The sequence below is a fragment of the Grampus griseus genome, assembly GCF_964374135.1.
Source record: "Grampus griseus genome assembly, chromosome: 5".
In the NCBI taxonomy this organism is placed as follows: domain Eukaryota; kingdom Metazoa; phylum Chordata; class Mammalia; order Artiodactyla; family Delphinidae; genus Grampus; species Grampus griseus.
Genome location: NC_138998.1, coordinates 129,215,698 through 129,235,148, shown reverse-complemented (window position 1 = coordinate 129,235,148; position 19,451 = coordinate 129,215,698). Strand labels below are relative to the sequence as shown.

The following is a 19,451-nucleotide window of genomic DNA, read 5'->3' as shown; positions in this document are numbered from 1 at the left end:
GACCTGTGCTCACACACAGGCTTCTTGTTTGTGGCAGCAGCAGCCTTAGAGTCTCCTGCCCGTCTCTGGGGTCCACACTTTTAGCCGCAGCTCACGCCCATCTCTGGAGCTCCTTTAAGCAGCGCTCTTAATCCCCTCTCCTCGAGCACCAGGAAACAAAGAGGGAAGAGAAAGTCTCTTGCCTCTTTGGCAGGTCCAGACTTTTCCCTGGACTCCCTCCCAGCTAGCCGTGGAGCACTAACACCTTCAGGCTGTGTTCATGCCGCCAATCCCAGTCCTCTCCCTGCGCTCCGACCGAAGCCCGAGCCTCAGCTCGCAGCCCCGCCCACCCCTGCAGGTAAGCAGACAAGCTTCTCGGGCTGTGAGTGCCGGTCGGCCCCGATCCTCTGTGCAGGAATCTCTCTGCTTTGCCATCCGCACCCCTGTTGCTGTGCTCTCCTCCGCAGCTCCGAAGCTTTCCCCCTCCGCCACCTGCTGGCTCCACCCACGAAGGGGCTTCCTAGTGTGTGGAAACCTTTCCTCCTTCACAGCTCCCTCCCACTGGTGCAGGTCCCGTTCCTATTCTTTTGTCTCTGTTTATTCTTTTTTCTTTTGCCCTACCCCGGTACGTGGGGAGTTTCTTGCCTTTTGGGAGGTCTGAGGTCTTCTGCCAGCGTTCAGTAGGTGTTCTGTAGGAGTTGTTCCATGTGTAGATGTATTTCTGGTGTATCTGTGGGGAGGAAGGTGATCTCCGCATCTTACTCTTCTGCCATCTTCTCCTCATCCTCTATCCTCCTTTTTTTTTGAGTCAGACTAGAAAGAGGAGGGAAGCATCATAGGTGAGAGACCATATCTACTCCTGCATCAGTTACTGTGCAGCTAGTCTAGCCAGGTGCTCTGAAAACCTCACATTCCTCATCTAGCAAATGAGAGACTGAAGCCTGATGACTTTGAAGCTGCCTTCCATCTATAAAAATTTTTCTGTTACGTGGATTTAAGTAATTACACATCTAATCCAAAGGGTCACTTTCATATTGCTCCATAAAAATGGAATATACATTTTTGACTTTGATAAATATGATGTATTCCAAGCTACTGTTGAAGAAACATCTAATGAACATTTATAATCTAAACATTATTTCACCAGAGAGAAAGATGTCACTCAACAGATAATATAATAATTACCAGTAAATTCAATAATAAGAAGTGCTTCTCCTTGTTCTTGCTTTCTGGAGCTTATAAAGAAACTATGAAATTTGCATGTCTTGCTTAGGATGTCCCATTTCATAAAGTATCAGTGATTTTAGTAGAAGTCTTGAAAATAATACCTGAACATTTATTTTAATTCAAGAAGTCATTATTAAAACCAGGATTCATGAACCATATTAAAGAGAGGTGGCTTAGATTAGAAGAAAATAGTAGGTCATCTGAAGTCCAAAGTGTTTTGCAAATGCTCTCCAAAGAACTGGCAAGGTGTTGGTGTTTTCTTCTGTGGTGGCTTAACACATGTATTTATACTTTTATATCAGAGTGATTTTTTTTTTTTTTTCAGTACACGGGCCTCTCACTGCTGTGGCCTCTCCCATTGGGGAGCATAGGCTCCGGACGCGCAGGCTCAGCGGCCATGGCTCACGGGCCCAGCCGCTCCGCGGCACGTGAGATCTTCCCGGACCGGGGCACGAACACATGTCCTCTGCATCGGCAGGCGGACTCTCAACTACTGCGCCACAAGGGAAGCCCCAGAGTGATTTTTAGACAAGAAGTTTTCAACTCTGTAATTAGCAATCCACAATGGAAATTTTGACACATAATTACAGCATTGCTTAGACAATAGTAATATGAGAAATACTAACGCTGAATGCAGTATTTCTTGGCACACCTCTGGCTACGTTCTTATTGGCTGAGAAACAATTATATATGACTAGTAAGTAATTCATACGTAGTATGAAGTGAATGCGAGTGTACGAGGGCAGCATGCATGTACAACAGGTACTTCTAGTTAAGCCACGTTCAGTCACTGCTGCCGGTTTGGACTAAAGTGTTCTTGGCAGTAACAGTGGAGAACATCATCAGAGATCGCTGAAGCCTCACAGAGGGCTCCCCGTTCTGGGACGTGAGCAGCTTCCCTTGCAGATTGGATCCGTATTTAAAGCAGAGGCAATGACATTTAACCCGCTGCAAATCGCTGGACTGGTTCTTGGATTCTTCGGCATGGTGGGGACTCTGGCCACAGCACTTCTGCCTCAGTGGAGAGTATCAGCTTTTGTTGGCAGCAACATTATTGTCTTTGAAAGGATCTGGGAAGGGCTCTGGATGAACTGCATCCGACAAGTCAAGGTTAGGTTGCAGTGCAAGTTCTACAATTCTTTGCTGGCTCTCCCATTTGACCTGGAAGCAGCCCGTGCCCTCATGTGTGTAGCTGTTGCCTTATCTCTGATTGCTCTGCTTATTGGCATCTCTGGCATGAAGAAGATTCAGTGCAAAGACTCTAACGAGAGGGTTAAAGCATATCTTCTGGGGACTTCTGGAGTCCTCTTTATCCTGACGGGCATCTTCGTTCTCATTCCGGTGTGCTGGACAGCCAATATCATCATCAGGGATTTCTACAACCCAGCTGTCCACATAGGTCAGAAACGAGACCTGGGAGCGGCACTCTTCCTTGGCTGGGCAAGTACCGCTGTCCTCTTCATCGGAGGGGGTCTGCTTTGTGGGTACTGCTGTTGCAACAGAAAGAAGCAAAAGAACAGATATCCAGCCGCTGAGCATCCTGCGCCACACACAGATAAGCGACCACAGAACAGGACAGTGCTTAGTAAGACCTCCACCAGTTACGTCTAACACCTGCTTTTCACTCAAACTGTGGGTTATGATCAGTGTGTTTTATAGAGTCTTGCCAGAAACTGTAAGTACATCAGGCAGGAGAACTTGCTTTACGACTGTTTTTAAATTGAGATGAAAAGTTTAAAGGGCATATAGATTGTAGTCACCTGTGATAGGAATAAAAATGACTTGTTTTAGACATTCTGACCTCATGTGTATTAAATGCATTTACTATTACTGGACTCAAATAATAATCCCCGTTCCAATTTGTGTAGTCTAAAATCAAGTATGTCCATAATCCTTAGTATAATGATAGACTCTTTTTTTGTCCACAACCATATATTATCTGTTAAGAAATCCGAATTCTATTGTAATTCATAAGCCCTAGCAATAAAACATGTTCTAAAATATAACCTAACTTATTTTTTCTCCAAATTATTTCTTACACTAACATGGTAACAACTAAATTGATGACTTTTTTTCTTTTTAAAACAAGCTGCAAATAATAGACATCAAATAAGGACTTTTAATTGAATTTATCAAAATATGAAAATGTTTGTTCAGTGAAAAGAGTTGTTTCTCCTTTAGGAAACTCAAATGTACTAGAAATTAAACACTTTTAGGGAGAAGGAAGCTCTAATCTCTGTTAGGATATTTAAGAAGATGATTTTAAAGCATCTAACTTATACAGTTAAACTTGCTTAGAATTATATATTCAAATGAAAGTAATTTCTAAATGAAAAATAATATGCTCTCAGAACCTATGATGTGCACCTACAAGCAAACAGAATTATCTGTCTTGATAAGACACATCAACAGAATACTATGAACTCTCAATTCTCATCAACAGGAAATACAGTCCCAATTAGGGAATTGAGGTTTGGGTGTTGAAGGGACTGGTTTCTGTTCCTTGTTTTATTCTTTAGTCATTGCACAGGTCTACATACTCTAAGTAAAATGAAGAATCAAGGTCATGATTGAGGCAGTTAGTCAGGCCAGAGTAAGTACCTCCTTTTGTATTCTCTAATAAATAAATAGGTATGGATAAAGCATTTTGTTTTGCTTGAATTATATGCATTATTTTCTCAATTCTTCACTTCCCGTGTATTTAACATGCTAATATTGGGTCATAAGTGTGGGGCTTGGGGGAGATGGATAGACAAGTGTTTGTAGGGCAAGACCACCCCTATGTGATGCTTATGAATATCTCCAGTGTCTTGTGAACCAATTAATGTTTATATATTTTAACTCTTCAAATTTTAACTCTTCAAATTTTAACTCTTCAAATATTGTGTTTATTTTATAATAAAGATGTATTTCATTTACAACATATAATTTCAGTGAAGAGATTAAATTTGTTCACCAAATATTTATTTTATGTCCATGCTTATTACAACAAAATAATAAAATAAAATAGTTACATATTTTCAATAATGTTGGTCTATTTCCCTGTGGGGTTCATTTGAAAATGAAGTTCTGTCCTCAAAAGATCATCTAATAACTCTGAAGCATTAAATCAGAGATAACTCAAGCCTAGATGTTAATGTCAAACCCTCATTCCATTCTACAAACCACCAGCAAGACTTCAATAAGGCAAACCCTTGGCAATATAAAACTGTATTTTAAAAATTAGTAATACATTAATGATATAGGCCAAATAAATGTAAATGTCTTCAAATAATAGCAATAAAAATAAGAAAACCAATAATTTAGATAGATTTTTTCTAAGATTGCTTTATTTTTCAGTCTTTATTGAGAAAGACCAAAATATTGGGCATGTTGAAAAGGAGTCATTTATCTTACACAAGCAAATACATAAGACATCAGGACAAGCAAGATATATGCTTAAGGGTTGTCATGGAATCATTTGTCTTACCCTTTGGCTCACTAGAAGAAGTAATTAGTATGGCAGGATGGGTTCCAGAATCTAAATGAGGCATGATATCCTGCTAGTCAGAGAATCAAAGAGTAAAATTGTGCAACTCTAGGTAGAGTCATAAAGTTACTAGAGACAACATTAGCTACTGAATATGGGGCAAAGTTTTAGGGACTAAGAATTCTTTTCCTTGCCCTTTCATTAATCAGAGTATACTTTGGAAACAAAAAAAAATGTTCCTTCTCTCTGCTGCACTATTTTTCCTTCTACACCAAAAAAAATTAATAATTTTCAATGAATTTCAAGGTGCATTGTAGATGTAAATATCACACCACAAACCCAGGTATTGAAGAAATGCATCTTCTTTTTTAAATCCAAATTAAATTCAACTTCTTGGGTATTTTCCCATGTATTACACAGTTTTGGGGCTTAAGCAGCAGCTGAGTGGTAGGTTCAGGGGATCAGTCCATGATCATCACTCCATAGATGTACTGAGATGATGTCTATTATACCTGCCCACAAGGTCCCTTTAGGCTTCTCTGCTCGGTCGATTTTCTGTCATGCTTGGCAGTCGTTTTTTGAGACTTTCTTGTTCTGGGCTGCTTGGATCGGTGGATTTCAACCCTGGCTGCATATTAATAGAATTGCCAGAGGAACTTTGAAAGCTACCAAAGCAGCCAGTGTCCAGATGACCTATGACATCATTTCCCAGAGTCATGGCAGGAATCTGACCTCCTGACTTGGTTACCAGCTGTCTACAAGCAGTGGTAAAGCAAATTTTGCCTTCTCCCGTAGGAATTTTTTTAAAAATATCACCTCCACAAATCTCCTCCTCCATTGTCAAAAATTTTATACGGGGGCTTCCCTGGTGGCGCAGTAGTTGAGAGTCCGCCTGCCGATGCAGGGGACACGGGTTCGTGCCCCGGTCCGGGAAGATCCCATATACCGCGGAGTGGCTAGGCCCGTAAGCCATGGCCACTGAGCCTGCGCGTCTGGAGCCTGTGCTCCGCAACAGGAGAGGCCACAACAGTGAGAGGCCCGCGTACAGCAAAAAAAAAAAAAAAATTTATACAATTTCATAGACGCTTAGGCATTCAGAAGCAAAAATGCATAAATAAAGACTGAAACTTCTATAGGCGATTTTGCTTTCAGTTTTGCTATCTACTCCCTATCTAGAGAACCAGTGAAATGCATTGCTAACTGTCCTCTGGAATGGGGACCAGAGAGAGAGGGGAAATATAATATTATCTAGCCACACGTGGTTAAAATGTTTTAAAAGATTAACCCTTTGTAGGTTACAAATTTAATTAAATGCACACTAATAATGCTTTTCTTTTGCAGAAAGATCTTGATACATTTAAAAATATTTTGTTGGGCTCACTTGCTCTCCACAGCTACCACATACTGTAGACAGTGCAGAGAGCATTATCAACAGATTTTAACAAAGAGAACTGAAAATTACAAGGTTGTATGACTTGGCCAAAGTCATATACCAACACTGAGAAATCAAGAAGTCAGCCATACTAAGTAGAGACTTAATAAATATTTGAGGAATGATCAAGAAACTATATATGTCAGTAATAGTAATTTGAGATTTTAGCTAATATGAAGCTCCTCTTCCCACAGGGAAGAGATGAAACAATAGAACTCAGAAGTTTAAAGACAGTTCTTGTTTTTTTAGTCTGAAAAGCCTAAATTCTGAGGAGACTCAGAATTTAGGCAAAGTATAAAATGGCTCAGTCAGAATCAGGTTTTTCTGAATCTTAAGATTATACAATTATTTCTTTGGATGAAGGTAAAATAAAAAGGAGCAGAGTTAAGAAGGTCTAGATTTCAGTGTGTCCCTGGGAAGAAACCTATGGACACTCCCTAGTTCAGTTCTTGGAGAGTGAGATGCAGAGAAATGACAAACTCTCAGATGGGTTTGAGAATTTAAGGACAGAAATGATCTGTGTCCTGTCTGAGGTGGAACAAAAGATGTTGACAGTTTTCCTCATGCACTCACAGTGTTGGGAGATAAGAAACATCCCTGTGATGTGTTTAGTCTGTCAGGTCAAGAGATAATCTTGCCATGTTTTCCACAGCTAGAACACTATGGGAACAGGAGAATATTTCCTACTCCCCTTAAAATGGAACAGAGCATTCCAAAAGTCCTGGTTGTTGGGATTAAGTGAGAACACAGCAGTAACACACATGGATGGACAAGGTGGGGTCGGGGGGAGGGCGTCCATGGCCTGTTTGTCTTCAGATCTATTCCTTGCCTTCCTCTGCTCTAATCTGTATCCTAAGGATGCTGGTCCCTGCAGGTTGTGCAGTGGTACACCAAGAGTGGGTGATGGCAGTTGTCCTCACCAGGTATAGGCAATAAGGGGTAACTCTATCTGTAGAGAATTTAAAAGCAATAATAAATCCACCTAAATATCAGATCTGTTCTTTATTATCTTTACATAAAGGCCTTTCTAAAAAATGTCAGTGATAAAGCACTCCTGCTCAGAAAGAAAAAAAAATGTGTTGGTCTAAGTCCTGCAAATCACTGTAGTTACTGTAGATGTAGAAAATAGACAGAGAGACAGATAGATGATAGATAGATAGATGATAGATAGATAGATAGATAGATGATAGATATATCCAGCAAAGAGCTGAATTGTGTCCCCTGCTAAAATTCATACATTAAAATCCTACCCCCAGTATCTCAGAATGTGACCATATTTGGAGATAAGGTCTTGAAAGAGATAAAGTTAAAATGAAGACATAAATGTGGGACCTTAATTCAATATGACTGGTGTTCTTAAAAGAAGAGGGTAGTTGGATACAGACAGAAACAGAGGGAAGAAAATATGAGACACAGGGAGACAACAGCCATCTACAACCACAGAGAGAGACCTGGATCAGAGCCTTCCTTCACAGCCTTCAGAAAGAACCAACTCTACTAACACCTCGATCTTGGACATCTAGCCTCCAGAACTATGAGAAAATAAGTTTGTGTTGTTTTAACCACCAGGTCCGTGTTATTTTGTTACAGCAGCCTTAGCAAACTAGATAAATATAAATAGATGATAAATAGATGGTAGATAGATGATAGATAGAAAACCTACAGTAAGCCTTGACACATGGCTGTATGTATTTGTTTCAAGAGAGAATTTTTCCTTACATTCAGCAAGGCTTATTTTTCAAATCACCACTCTGTTTACTTGGTTTTATTGTTTTAATTTCTTTAACACAAATAAAAAAACCCAGTTGCTGTAAAATGACAAAATTAAAATAACTTGAGTTCTGTTTCTATGTCTTGACAGTGTCTCTGCTACAGAAATTGGAGACACACACTGTGTATACACTAGCTAGCTCCAATGAGTCTAACCTGTAATGAACTTACTGTGGTTTCTTCAGAGTTATGTCTGTAAAGAATACAGTGTTCATTAAAGGATAAATAATAAAAATGTGTTAATTTGAAGCTTATAACTGAAAACAATTTCTCTTACTGAGGAGGGGGTATAAGAAAAAATAATTTGTATCTGGGAGTGAGATAGGCCAGATAGACCACTAAGGCTGCCTTTTCCTGAGCTCTGTGCTCAGCTGCTGCCCACTAGACTTGGCCAATAAGAGGCACAGATTAGAGACAGGAGGGCAGTAGTGGTCCACCCCTTTTCTCTTTGTGCGGGCAGATGCCTCCAGTGATGACTATGTCTTCTTGCCAGCTTTGCCAGAATGGGCCACTTGTAGGTCCAGCTTCTGCCAATTGCATATCATCTCTTGGGTCCAACAATCATTGCTTTTCTTTTAATTCCCTCATATTCAGGAAAACAGTAGTTTTCTGCTATTATTAGTGTCTGGGAGGCTCCATGGTCCTCTCCTTGGTCTTAAATCTCCCCATAACCTGCCTAACTATGTCACTCTATTAAATTCCACTAATTTAAAAATATAGAATGATTTCACTTTTCTTGGTTGGACCTGAGAGACACAACAACTGAAAATCATCTGAAATGGGACATCTCAGTCGAATCCAAGGTGAACAAATAAAGGTCATGAGTATCACATCAATGACTTGGCTTCACATGAGCTTGGCTTTACAGAACTTAGGTACAACTCTGAGAAAATGAGGGACCCTCACAGAATAAGATTAAGTTTGTATTCCATGGGAGTTTGCAACCAAAATTAAGTTCCGTTTTTAAAAATATTTGCATGGCAAAACACCTGGCACTTAGGAGATGGCAAATGTTTGATGAGAGAATGAATAAATGATGAATTAATAAAGGAAGAAAATAAGAAGCAAATCACAATATAAAGTACCTTATCTGGGGGCAATCAAAAGTTCAATTCCTAAATGGGTCTAGAGGAGTTTTGTGGTTTTGATACTCTTAGCAGGATAATTTCCAAGAAAATATTTGTTTAATGGACTTCCCATTAAAGAATTATTGCAGACAAAACAGGACACCAAGAAAATACATTTAAAATGGGCAAAAGTCTGAATTTAGACTACGATTTAGTAACGCTCAGAATTTACTGGTAGAAATGACTAGTAAAATATTCAGTAAGAAGCCAATCATAATATGGATAGGGCTATAGCAAAATGACTAAAACTTTTACCACAATAAAGATGTGTCAGACATTTTATCATGGCTGGTCTCCCTGTGGGATGAAGAATGCTTTCATCAGTTGAACAAAAACTCCCACACACTCTGAATAACAAGGTTGGCTCTGGATGTGGATTTGGCAGAAATGAATTTGTCAAATAGATTCGGGGAAAAAAATGATAGGATATAATAAAGGAGATATGAAGGTATAAAAGACAGCTGATAATAAAGACAAGGCACAACTAGGAAACAGTGAAAACTAAAATAGGGGTGGGGTGGGAGGAAAGGTTATGGTGATTGGAAGGGGAGGGAAAATTTCAACTGGTACAGAAGGAAAAACAAAGGAACATTCAGCTTTACCAGGAGGAAAATAATTCTTAAAGCTGGCACTGAACCTGTGATGAAGATTCTCAGAAGCATTGGAGACACCACTGTTATTTATAAAGCCCTTTTCCATCCTCTCCCGGAGCTGATGATGAAATGGTTAGAATCATAGAATTGTAAGGTTGAAAAGGATCATGGAAAGAATGAAGGCCAAGACAGGTGAGCCTCTCTAGTTAACTCCTCTTCAATGTGGTCTGACCCAGGGCCACCCTACCTTCCATCAGTAAGTCTCCAGAACTAAACCTGCCTCCCTCAGGAAAAACCTGCCTCTCAACTTTCCACTCACCTTCTTTGCACCACCTCTTACTCCTTCTATTCCATCACCCTCAACTTGACCTCACACCTGTCGGAGCACTGAGCTTCCATTCGTATTGCACTTTTCACCCCTTGCAATGTCTTCTGATTTGACTCTTCTGAAAACGTTGGGCTCCTGAAGACTGACAAAGATTTGTTTCAATAATCTTGTCACTTTTTTCCAATTTTTTTCTGACTTAATTTTTCTTAAACTATTGCTGAGAACTCTTTTCCTTAAGGTTTTTTTTTTTTTTTGTACGTGGGGCTCTCACTGCTGTGGTCTCTCCCGTTGCGGAGCACAGGCTCCAGACACCCAGGCTCAGCGGCCATGGCTCACGGGCCCAGCCGCTCCGCGGCATGTGGGATCCTCCCGGACCGGGGCACGAACCCATGTCCCCTGCATCGGCAGGTGGACTCTCAACCACTGCGCCACCAGAGAAGCCCCTCCTTAAGGTTTTTTAAGATACACCGCTTTTGTATTCCTTCCCTAGATCCCACATGTATCTACTTCCTTTGAGAACTCATTCATCCCTGTTTTTGCAACTTCCAGTAAATGACAAATGGATTAGTAGAAAGAGCACTGGACAAGAAGATCTGAGTTTATAACATAGCTCTTCCATTCAAACTGAGCCTCAGTGTTTGCATCTACAGAATGTGGACAGTGAATAAATATTTTTTAACATGTACTCTATGCTTATAAGTAGACTAAAGGCACACACGCACACACACACACACACACACACACACACTACATAATTCTTCTTATTTATTTTTATAGGTTAAAAAAAAAAAAACTGATGCTCAAAGAGGTTACATAAGCTTTCCAAGGACACAACCAGGTCACTTTCCACACCCACATCAATGCATCTTGAAAGAGTATGCTTTCTTCCATGCGGTGCCCTTCCTCCCCATCTCCCCACATAAGGAGGATAATAACCATCTTCTCTACCTAGAAAAGCTACTGAAAGGAGAAAATCGGGTCGTGCCTGTGAAAGCATTTTAATCATAAAGCATTATGTAAATGTAATACATAATTATTGTTATTATCTCCCAGCAGTCCAAGTCTTTAAGCTCTTTATAGTTCACTTGCTTTCTCTGCCCGTAAAGTAACTAACTTGTCTGTCCTGTTGGCCTTAAACTTAGGCAAACATAATTATCATTATGTTTTCCTAAGCTTCATATTTCCCCAATATTTTTTTCCTTCATAAGTATCACAACTTAATTTTTCCCTTAAAACATTGATGACTGCTACATTCGGTTTTTTTAGCTGCTGTGGTCCTGGAGTAATCATTAATAACACCCTCTTTTTCTCTCAAAACTCCCAGTGTGGATGATTAATTATATGGTCACCTAAGATCTCTCAGGTGCCTCCTGCTATGGTCCCTATTGTCTCCATTCTTGCTCATTGTGTTTTAAAACCCTGTCCCTTCCCCATTTACATTCATTAATGCTAATCCAATTGCTGCTTACTCAGCTTACTGAGATAGTCCTTCTCCTCTGCTCATGTCACGAATCCTTCTGTTCCATATTTCTGAAATACAGAAACAGATTCTCACCTCCAACCATGGCTATTATCATGCTACTTCCTTTATTAGAGCTCAAAGGCATTACATTTCTAATCCTAAACTTCACTGTTTACTTTCAATTATCCCTTATCTTCTTTACTTTTCTTTCCTCAGCTTTCTTTCTTTATAACTATGAATTACTACTTAGAGTACACACAACTGGGTTCAACCTGTCCCATATGTCATTAATCACAGATATGTTTGCTCCAAACCTGGAGCAGACTCTCTGTTGCTTTTGTAATCCATGCCTTCTCCATCTCTGTTTTGGTAGATTGCAAATGACCATTAACAATTTTCAGTTCCTTCTATTAAGAAGGAACTACTTCTCCAGACCTGGAATGAGGGCTAACCTCATGACTAGCTCTCACCAAAAGAAAGGAAGTGACATTAAACAAGTCTTGCATCTAGACCTCATGAGCCAGCTTTCAGCCTTGCTCTCTTGGAATGCTTCTACCATGTTATTAGTCCAGACCACCCTGATGGGGGATGAGAGGCCAGATAGAGAGAGAAGTCCAGCCTTCTGAGCCATCTCAGTAATTCCAGCAATCCCAACTGAGGTCCATGAAATAGAAGCGAGACCAGTAGACCGTGTGGAGCAGAGAAGACCCATCCTGGCTGAGCCCAGCTCCAACTTCTGCCTGACAGAGTTTTGGACAAGTGATATTTGAAAGCCTCCCTTTACTTCATTCATTCTTTTCATATGACAATCTGTATATCAATATAATATGTTTTGTTTTCTATCGTTCTTATCTCTTTTCATCAATAGGGATATCTTGGAAAATTTTAAAGATATACGTGTGCTTTGCATAAAAAAAACTTACTTAATTTTTGCACCATCCACACAATTTAGGTGTTGCCATCTTTATTCTTTGGATAAGCACACCCATCACCAAGGACATTAAGCAACTTGAACAAAATCTGCCAATTCATAAATAATTAGATCAAAATTTAAATTATTCATTTTGTTATTTCAATAGCGTATGCAATAAGTATAGCGTATGCAATAAGTATTTTTCATTAGATCCAATAGAGACCATAAGGTCTCCTGTACCATGGAGAAGTCACTCTAAGAAAACATAGAAACAAAATAAATCAAAAAAACAAATGCAATGCAATCCGTGATAACTGCCATTTGAAAAACAAAATTCTCTGGAAGTGAAGAGGAGAGGGATAATATGGATTAAGAGTGTGCATAAGCAGAAAACCCTTCTGGAAGAGACAGAAATTGAGACAGACCTTTGGGAGGAAGGAGATTCCCAGGGGTAAAAATAAGTGAAAAAAGGTTTGAAAAGATGTCAAAGTGGAGCTATAAATATGGAAACATCCTAGGTATGTCCAGGGAAATGTGAATCAGAATATAGGCATACACAATAGGGAGCAATTTGAGATATATTTGGAAAAGTTAAGTGTTCAGCATATGGAAGACCTTGAAAACTAGGACAGAGAGTTCTTTATTTGTAATCTGTCAAAGGAACTTGCACAACAGAGTCATACTGTCACAACTGTTCTTAGAAAGCTTCTCTCATTTTAATGGACTTTATTATGGTTTGCCTTATTAATTAGTAAGTTGGTCAAAGCCATTAAGATATTAACAAGAACTTAGTGCACACACACTATTCAAGGAACTGGGTTAGATGTCATGAGACATTTAAAAACAAAAGTATGGTGACCAACAGCAAACATCTGCTCTCAAGAAGTGCTCAGTCCTGTTAGATCTCTAAAACATATCCTACAGTAAAACAACAGAACAAAACAAAATCAAAAAACCTGTCAATAAGAAAAGTTGTGACTTTCACTTAAGAACAAAGTTTTGGATAAAATAAATGTTTGCATATATTTTTGATGGCCTGATCAAACTGTGAAACACTAAGAAACCCTTACTAGGAAACTCTGCTTCACTGGTGCAATAAAAAAAACAAAACAAAAAAAAAAAAAAACACAGGCTATGATTGTCCCATAAATTCTATGAAAATGAGTGTTTTCACATCTTCAGGTTCCTGTATTCTAGGCATTACCATCTGAGGGATTTTAGTGCCAGTTGTTAACAAAGGCAGTATGGTGACTAACTTTATGTGTCAACCTGATTGGGTCACAGAGTACCCAGATGTTAGGCTAAACATTATTTCTGAGCGTATCTGTGAGGATGTTTCCAGATGAGATTAACATTTGAATTGGTGGGTTTAGTAAAGTAGATCTCACCTCCCCAAAGTGTGTGGGCATCATTCAGTCCATTTAGGTCTGGACTACAACTGAATGTGGAGGAAGGAAGAATTTCTCTCTCTCTCTCTTTTGTTTTTGTTTTCCTGCTTGACTATGGAGATGGGACATAGGCCTTCCACTTTTAGACTAGGATTCACACCGTCTGCCCTCCTGGTTCTCAGACCTTCGGAGGACTTGGATGAAATTACGTCAACAACTCTCCTGGGTCTCTTGCTTGCAGACAGCAGATTGTGGGACTTAATTTCCATAATTTTGTGAGCCAATTTTTTATAAGTACATGTGAGAGAGAGAGATAAAGGTATCTTAATGGTTCTGTTTCTCTCGAGAACCCTAGCTAATACCTGCAGTCTTCTTACTTTCAGAGACCATTCTCCACAATCCCTACAACATGGGCTTAGGACAGGATACAGCAAGACATTTAGGTCACACTAGATCTGGAAACTACCAGACAGATCTCCATCTCTAATTGTGGATTGGTAGGATCTGCCTGCCCTTAAAGGAATTTCAAGTATCAGTGGGCTGATGAGGAGGTGTTTTGGGAAAATATGGAATACATCTACCCTCTAAAATTCTGAAATGTCCACTGTATGCCAATGTTTTCCTAAAATGACTGTATCAGAAACACCTGAGAAACTTGGTAAAAATGCACATTCCTGCACCCCTTCCCAGATGAACTTTATCAGATTATCTATAATGGAGCTCAGGATCTTCTATCTTATATACACCCCCATATCATCTTTTCCACATAGCTTAGAGTTTAAGAAATCAATAGGAATGGCAAGCCTGTGTTCTCCCTCACATTGTAATTACCTGTAAGCAAATGGAGTAGGTCTTATAAGTGTTGCCAAAAGTGTTATTCTAATTAACGATCCACTCTGAATTTTAGGAGTTCCTTAGAGCTAGCCTTGTTTTTGCTTCCCCTTCCTATTGGTGGATTTGCTTTTGTATTTTTTTGTTTGTTTGTTTGTTTTTTTTTTTTTTTTTTTTTTTTTTTTGCTGCACCATGCGACATGCAGGATCTTAGTTCCCTGACCAGGGATCAAACCTGTGTCCCCTGCAGCGGAAGCAGGGAGTGTTAACCAGTGGACCTCCAGGGAAGTCCCTATCTTTGTATTTCCCATGCCATCTCAAATGCAAAACTACACTCCAAATATCTTCAAAAATCACTTATGGCAACTAGTAGATCAACTTTAAATGAATGTTTTCGTGTCTGCCCATAAAGACTGCTATTGCACCACTTCTGCTGGAGTTATTATAGCTTAATCAGTAGTCTGATTTAGAGGAGTGGTTTAAACATGCAGGACTTTGGGAAGGGAACTGTGACAATCACCCCTGGATTATGCCTGAACAGAACTGATCCTGGAATCTTGCCTGATTTGGGGGAGCTTACCTACCGCAGAGCTGTGATTGTGCCCACATTTTGACTGCCAGTATGAGTCTGTGTTTTTATTGAATAAGAACCCCTGGAAGCTACTGGATAAAGAAATTTCCTTCCTTTATCACATCAGCCCCTTAAGCTCAACACTGACACCCATCACACATGTATACACACACACTATCATATGTTACTGCAAGATATATTTATTTACCTAAAGGAACAACTAAGATATGAAACTTAAATACTAGCTGAAATTAATTTGTCTAGTGAGAATTGAATATAATTGGAAAGAAATTCCTAGCATTTTTTTTCTGAGGAAGGGAAACCCATCACCCTCCACAAGATATTTTGCAAACTTGGAGATTACTTTTTGTTAGACACCTTTAACTCTGGATCTTACATCTTACTCTTGTTACTGATTCTTTTCTCTCTCTATCCTGCTATCTCAGATGTGGATTACTATTCATTTTCCTTAATCTTTCACCTCCAGAGGTTTGATAGGGAGGGTCTGGGTAACAAAAATGCAAATAAAAACTAATCTTAAAAATTAATTGATACTAGCTATCCCTAATTGCAGAGCCTCTTCAATCACTTGAATAAGCAGAATTTTTTCACCAGCCATTTTTTCTCCTGCCTCCAATTTTCTATGTTCATATCCAGTCCACTCCTCAAATGATCTGTAGAAGTTTTTAATTCCCAGAATCTCTTCTCATTTCTTGTGAATTTTCCTATATAGAAAAACTTAAGCTCCATTTCTCAGTTTTAGTTTTCATTTTGCAGTGACAAAAGTTTCTTCTATCCTCTAGCTCTAGTCTCTGTAAGTGAGAAACAGTTTGGTGTTTAAAAACTTTTACCACAATATAAGTAAGTAAAATGACACATAGGAAGGTGATAAAATCATGATTGAATGGATGGATATATGGAGATAGGTGATAGGAGAGAGGGAGAGGAAGAGAGAAAGAAATGGATAGATAGGTAGATAGATTTATATTTCTATATCTATATTATAGTTAGTGATGAACACATATTTAAAAAATAAAAGTGTGGTCTCCCTAATTAGTCACTAATTAATCCATCCATACATTCATTTAACAAATACTTCATTAAACTTTTTTTAGGTGCCAGCTACTTTTCTAGACCCTAGAGATAATACCAGTGAATAAAATAGTCAAAATCTCTGTTTTTATTGAGCTCACATTCTAATGGAGTTTATGTTACTGTCTATGCTTCCTTCTGAATAATGCTGGAACCCATCTCCTATTCTTTGAAGCCAAATCTTTATCCTCTTTTTAACTGGATGAATAAAGCACCCTGCTGACAATTCCTTTTTTATTTTCTTTTTTTTCTCTGTAGTCTTAATCCTTTGAAATTTACTATCCTCATTTTTACCACAGCTCTTTTCCAAGATTGAAATCTGATTATATCCCTACTTTGGGCTATTCACTGGTGTTTCCATCCTTTACAGAATAAAGCTGCAATTCCGCAGCTTGGCATCCAGTGCTTTTATGAGTTCATCCTTACCTACTTTTAAAATGTCACCTCTTAGCATTCTGAATCACACCCCAAACTTAAAGTCATGTTCATTTATTGCTACTTGTAATTCTTGAAATTTGCCTCAACACTTCATGCTTCCAGCCCTTTGTGGATGCTCTGCCATCTCCATCTTTCCCTAGTAAAGTCGAGCTCACACCTCAGTGTCTTTCTGGACTTTCCCAGATGAGTTAAGAATTTTCTCTCGTATGTTCCTGAATGATATAAATGAATTTATTGTAGTTCTGACCTCACAGCTCTCTTTTTGCCCCCTCCTACTCATGGTGTAGGCAGATGAGATTTTTTTCCATTTATAATTGAAAATTTCATTGTGTCAGCCTTCTGATCTATGTTTTCCCACTGATTTATTTCCTGCCTACTTCTCCAGTCTCTCTCCTTTCGTTCTTCTCTTAGTTCATTACACACTGCTCCATTTTCCTTCTGCTTTCTGAGCACACAGGACCCTTTCTCACTTTTATCCTGGTGGTTCTCTTTGCCTGGAATGCCCGTCCCGGGCTTATCAAAAGGCAGACTCATACTCATCGCTTTAGGTCTCACCTCAGCTCTCACCTGATGAGAAACGTCTTCCAGGATCGCTGCTGCTATAGTGGCCTCCTCTCATTATTCTCTATCCTGACACCCTGTCCATATCCTTCTTAACACTATCCATATGAATGGATCTCAGTTATTTGTTTAATAGTCTCTGCTGATTTTCTTGAATGCAAGCTCATTGATGGTTAGGATTCTGTCTACTTTTTTCACTCCTCTGGCTCTAAAGCCCAGCATGGTGCTCAGCAAATCTATTGATTGACTTAATAAACAGTAATGGCCACATGTTGCTATTTGCTATTTGCTTCTTTTTCTGTGGATACCAGACTGTGGAGATAGATGTAGAGGATACACGTTGTATACCGCTAACTTTAGTACCACTAAGAAGCATGATATCATAGATAATTAAATTATATTTTACCTTGAATATAAACATGACAAAGTTAAAAAATGCATCATGTTATAAGGATGCAAAATGATTTTAAATGAAATTATGAAAAAGATGAATGATAAGATTCATTTTTTGGTCCCTGTCTGATCAAGTCTGAGGCTGTCTATCTTGTGAATTGGGAATGGAGAGAAGTCCTGCATGAAGTTTAGCATCAGAAAACCTGAGTCCTCTGACATTTGGATGATGTGGTGCAAGGAGCTGGCCATATCCTTATGGTCACTGGTCTTGGTTCTATTGTATAATTTGGAGATTGAAGGAGATGATGACCCATTGTAAGGTGCCAAGCAGAGAACGTGCCTGAAACAACCCAGTGACCCAGTAAATGTTAGCCCTTGTATTTAAGATGATCAACAACATAAATTAATTTCTGATATAGACTAAGAGTAATAAAATCCAAGTTCAGAAAAAAAATTCGCTTTTAAAGATTCAGCTTTTTGGTTGTCAAGTTTTCAATGTTTTCAAATTCCAGAAATAAAATGATTTTGTTTTCCTCAGGGTATTATCACTTTAAAAATGTTGCAAAAGTAGTTACTAGGTAGAAACATTTGTCTTTTTTGGTGAAAAGAGTTATTTTCATGTATTTCATTTTTAACTATCAGTTATTTATCAGTTTTCAAATTATGAGACTACAGCTGTGTGGGGAGGGATCTACTTTTATTATTCAAATATCAGAAGAAATACATGCGTTTTAATAGCTAACTTTTATATCAAGACAATAAGTTAAAATGGATTTCTGGTCTCCTGACGTCATTAAAAATAATATTGTTTTAATCAGTTTTGGTGTCACCAGCCTCCGAGGCAGCCCCCAGTGATCCCCACCTCCTACAATTCACGCCCTGGTGTAGTCCTCTCTCACATGATCCCAGAGTTGGTCTTTGTGACCAATAATGACAGAGATGATGGCATGTCGCTTCAGAGAGTAGGTTATAGAAGCTCGTGCCTTCCATCTCGGCCACTTTGGGAAAGATGAGCCGCCATTTTGTGAGCAGCTGTACAGAAGCTCAAGCAGCAACAAAGTGAAACCTTCTCTGGCCAATAGCCATCAAGGAACTGAGGTCTGCCAGTAACCATGTGAGGTCTTGGAAACAGTTTCTGTAGCCATAGTTGAGGCTTGAGATAAGACTGCAGCCATAGCTGATGCAGCGTGCAACCTCATGGGAGATGATGGAGTCAAAACCACTCAGCAGAACTGCTCCCAGATTTCTGACCCACAGAAACTGTGAGATAATAAATGTTTATCGCTCTAAGCTGCCAAGGTTGGGGATAATTTGTTAAAGATAATTAACACCAGTGTTGAATTTGATTTATGTGGTACATTGCATGTTTGAAACCCAGTGTCCTTAAAAAAATCCAGAATTTTATACGTAGTAGAATATTTATAAAAGCCAAAAAGTCAGACACAAAGAAATTGTATAACAAAAAGAAAAAAAAGGAAGAAAATAAGATGGGCTGAGTAGAGGTTTTGGTCATATGTCTGCGGCTGTGATAGAGTTTAGAGATGGTAGCAGATTGGACTGCACTGTATCTCTTCTATAGAGCAGAAGTCTGAGCTATAACCTTTGAGTGTTCCCTTTTATAACTTTAAGGCAGTTAAATCATGTTTATGGAATTAACACTTTCAATGGTCTTTTATGGATGCTTTTCTCAAATTGTCAAGCTTTCTCCAATGAGTCTATGTTAATTTTGTAATCAGAAAATATAATTATTTTTGTTTAACTTAATCAAGTTTTAATATACTCAAAGATCTAAGTTATTTAGCACCTCTGGAGTTAGGAATTAGAACTGAATAATTCAATTGTCTATGGCAGATTTTACCCAAATGTGATACCTGACA

General features: G+C 38.9%; 1 protein-coding gene across 1 annotated transcript; it reads left to right on the top strand.

The window, feature by feature from the left end:
* Positions 1-2,139: 2,139 nt before the first annotated feature.
* CLDN17 (claudin 17) lies at positions 2,140-2,817 on the top strand (the record flags this gene model as incomplete). The annotated part of the gene is made up of 1 exon (XM_082654175.1): positions 2,140-2,817. The coding sequence occupies one exon, from the start codon at positions 2,140-2,142 to the stop codon at positions 2,815-2,817; it is 678 nt and encodes a 225-aa protein (XP_082510301.1).
* Positions 2,818-19,451: the final 16,634 nt, after the last annotated feature.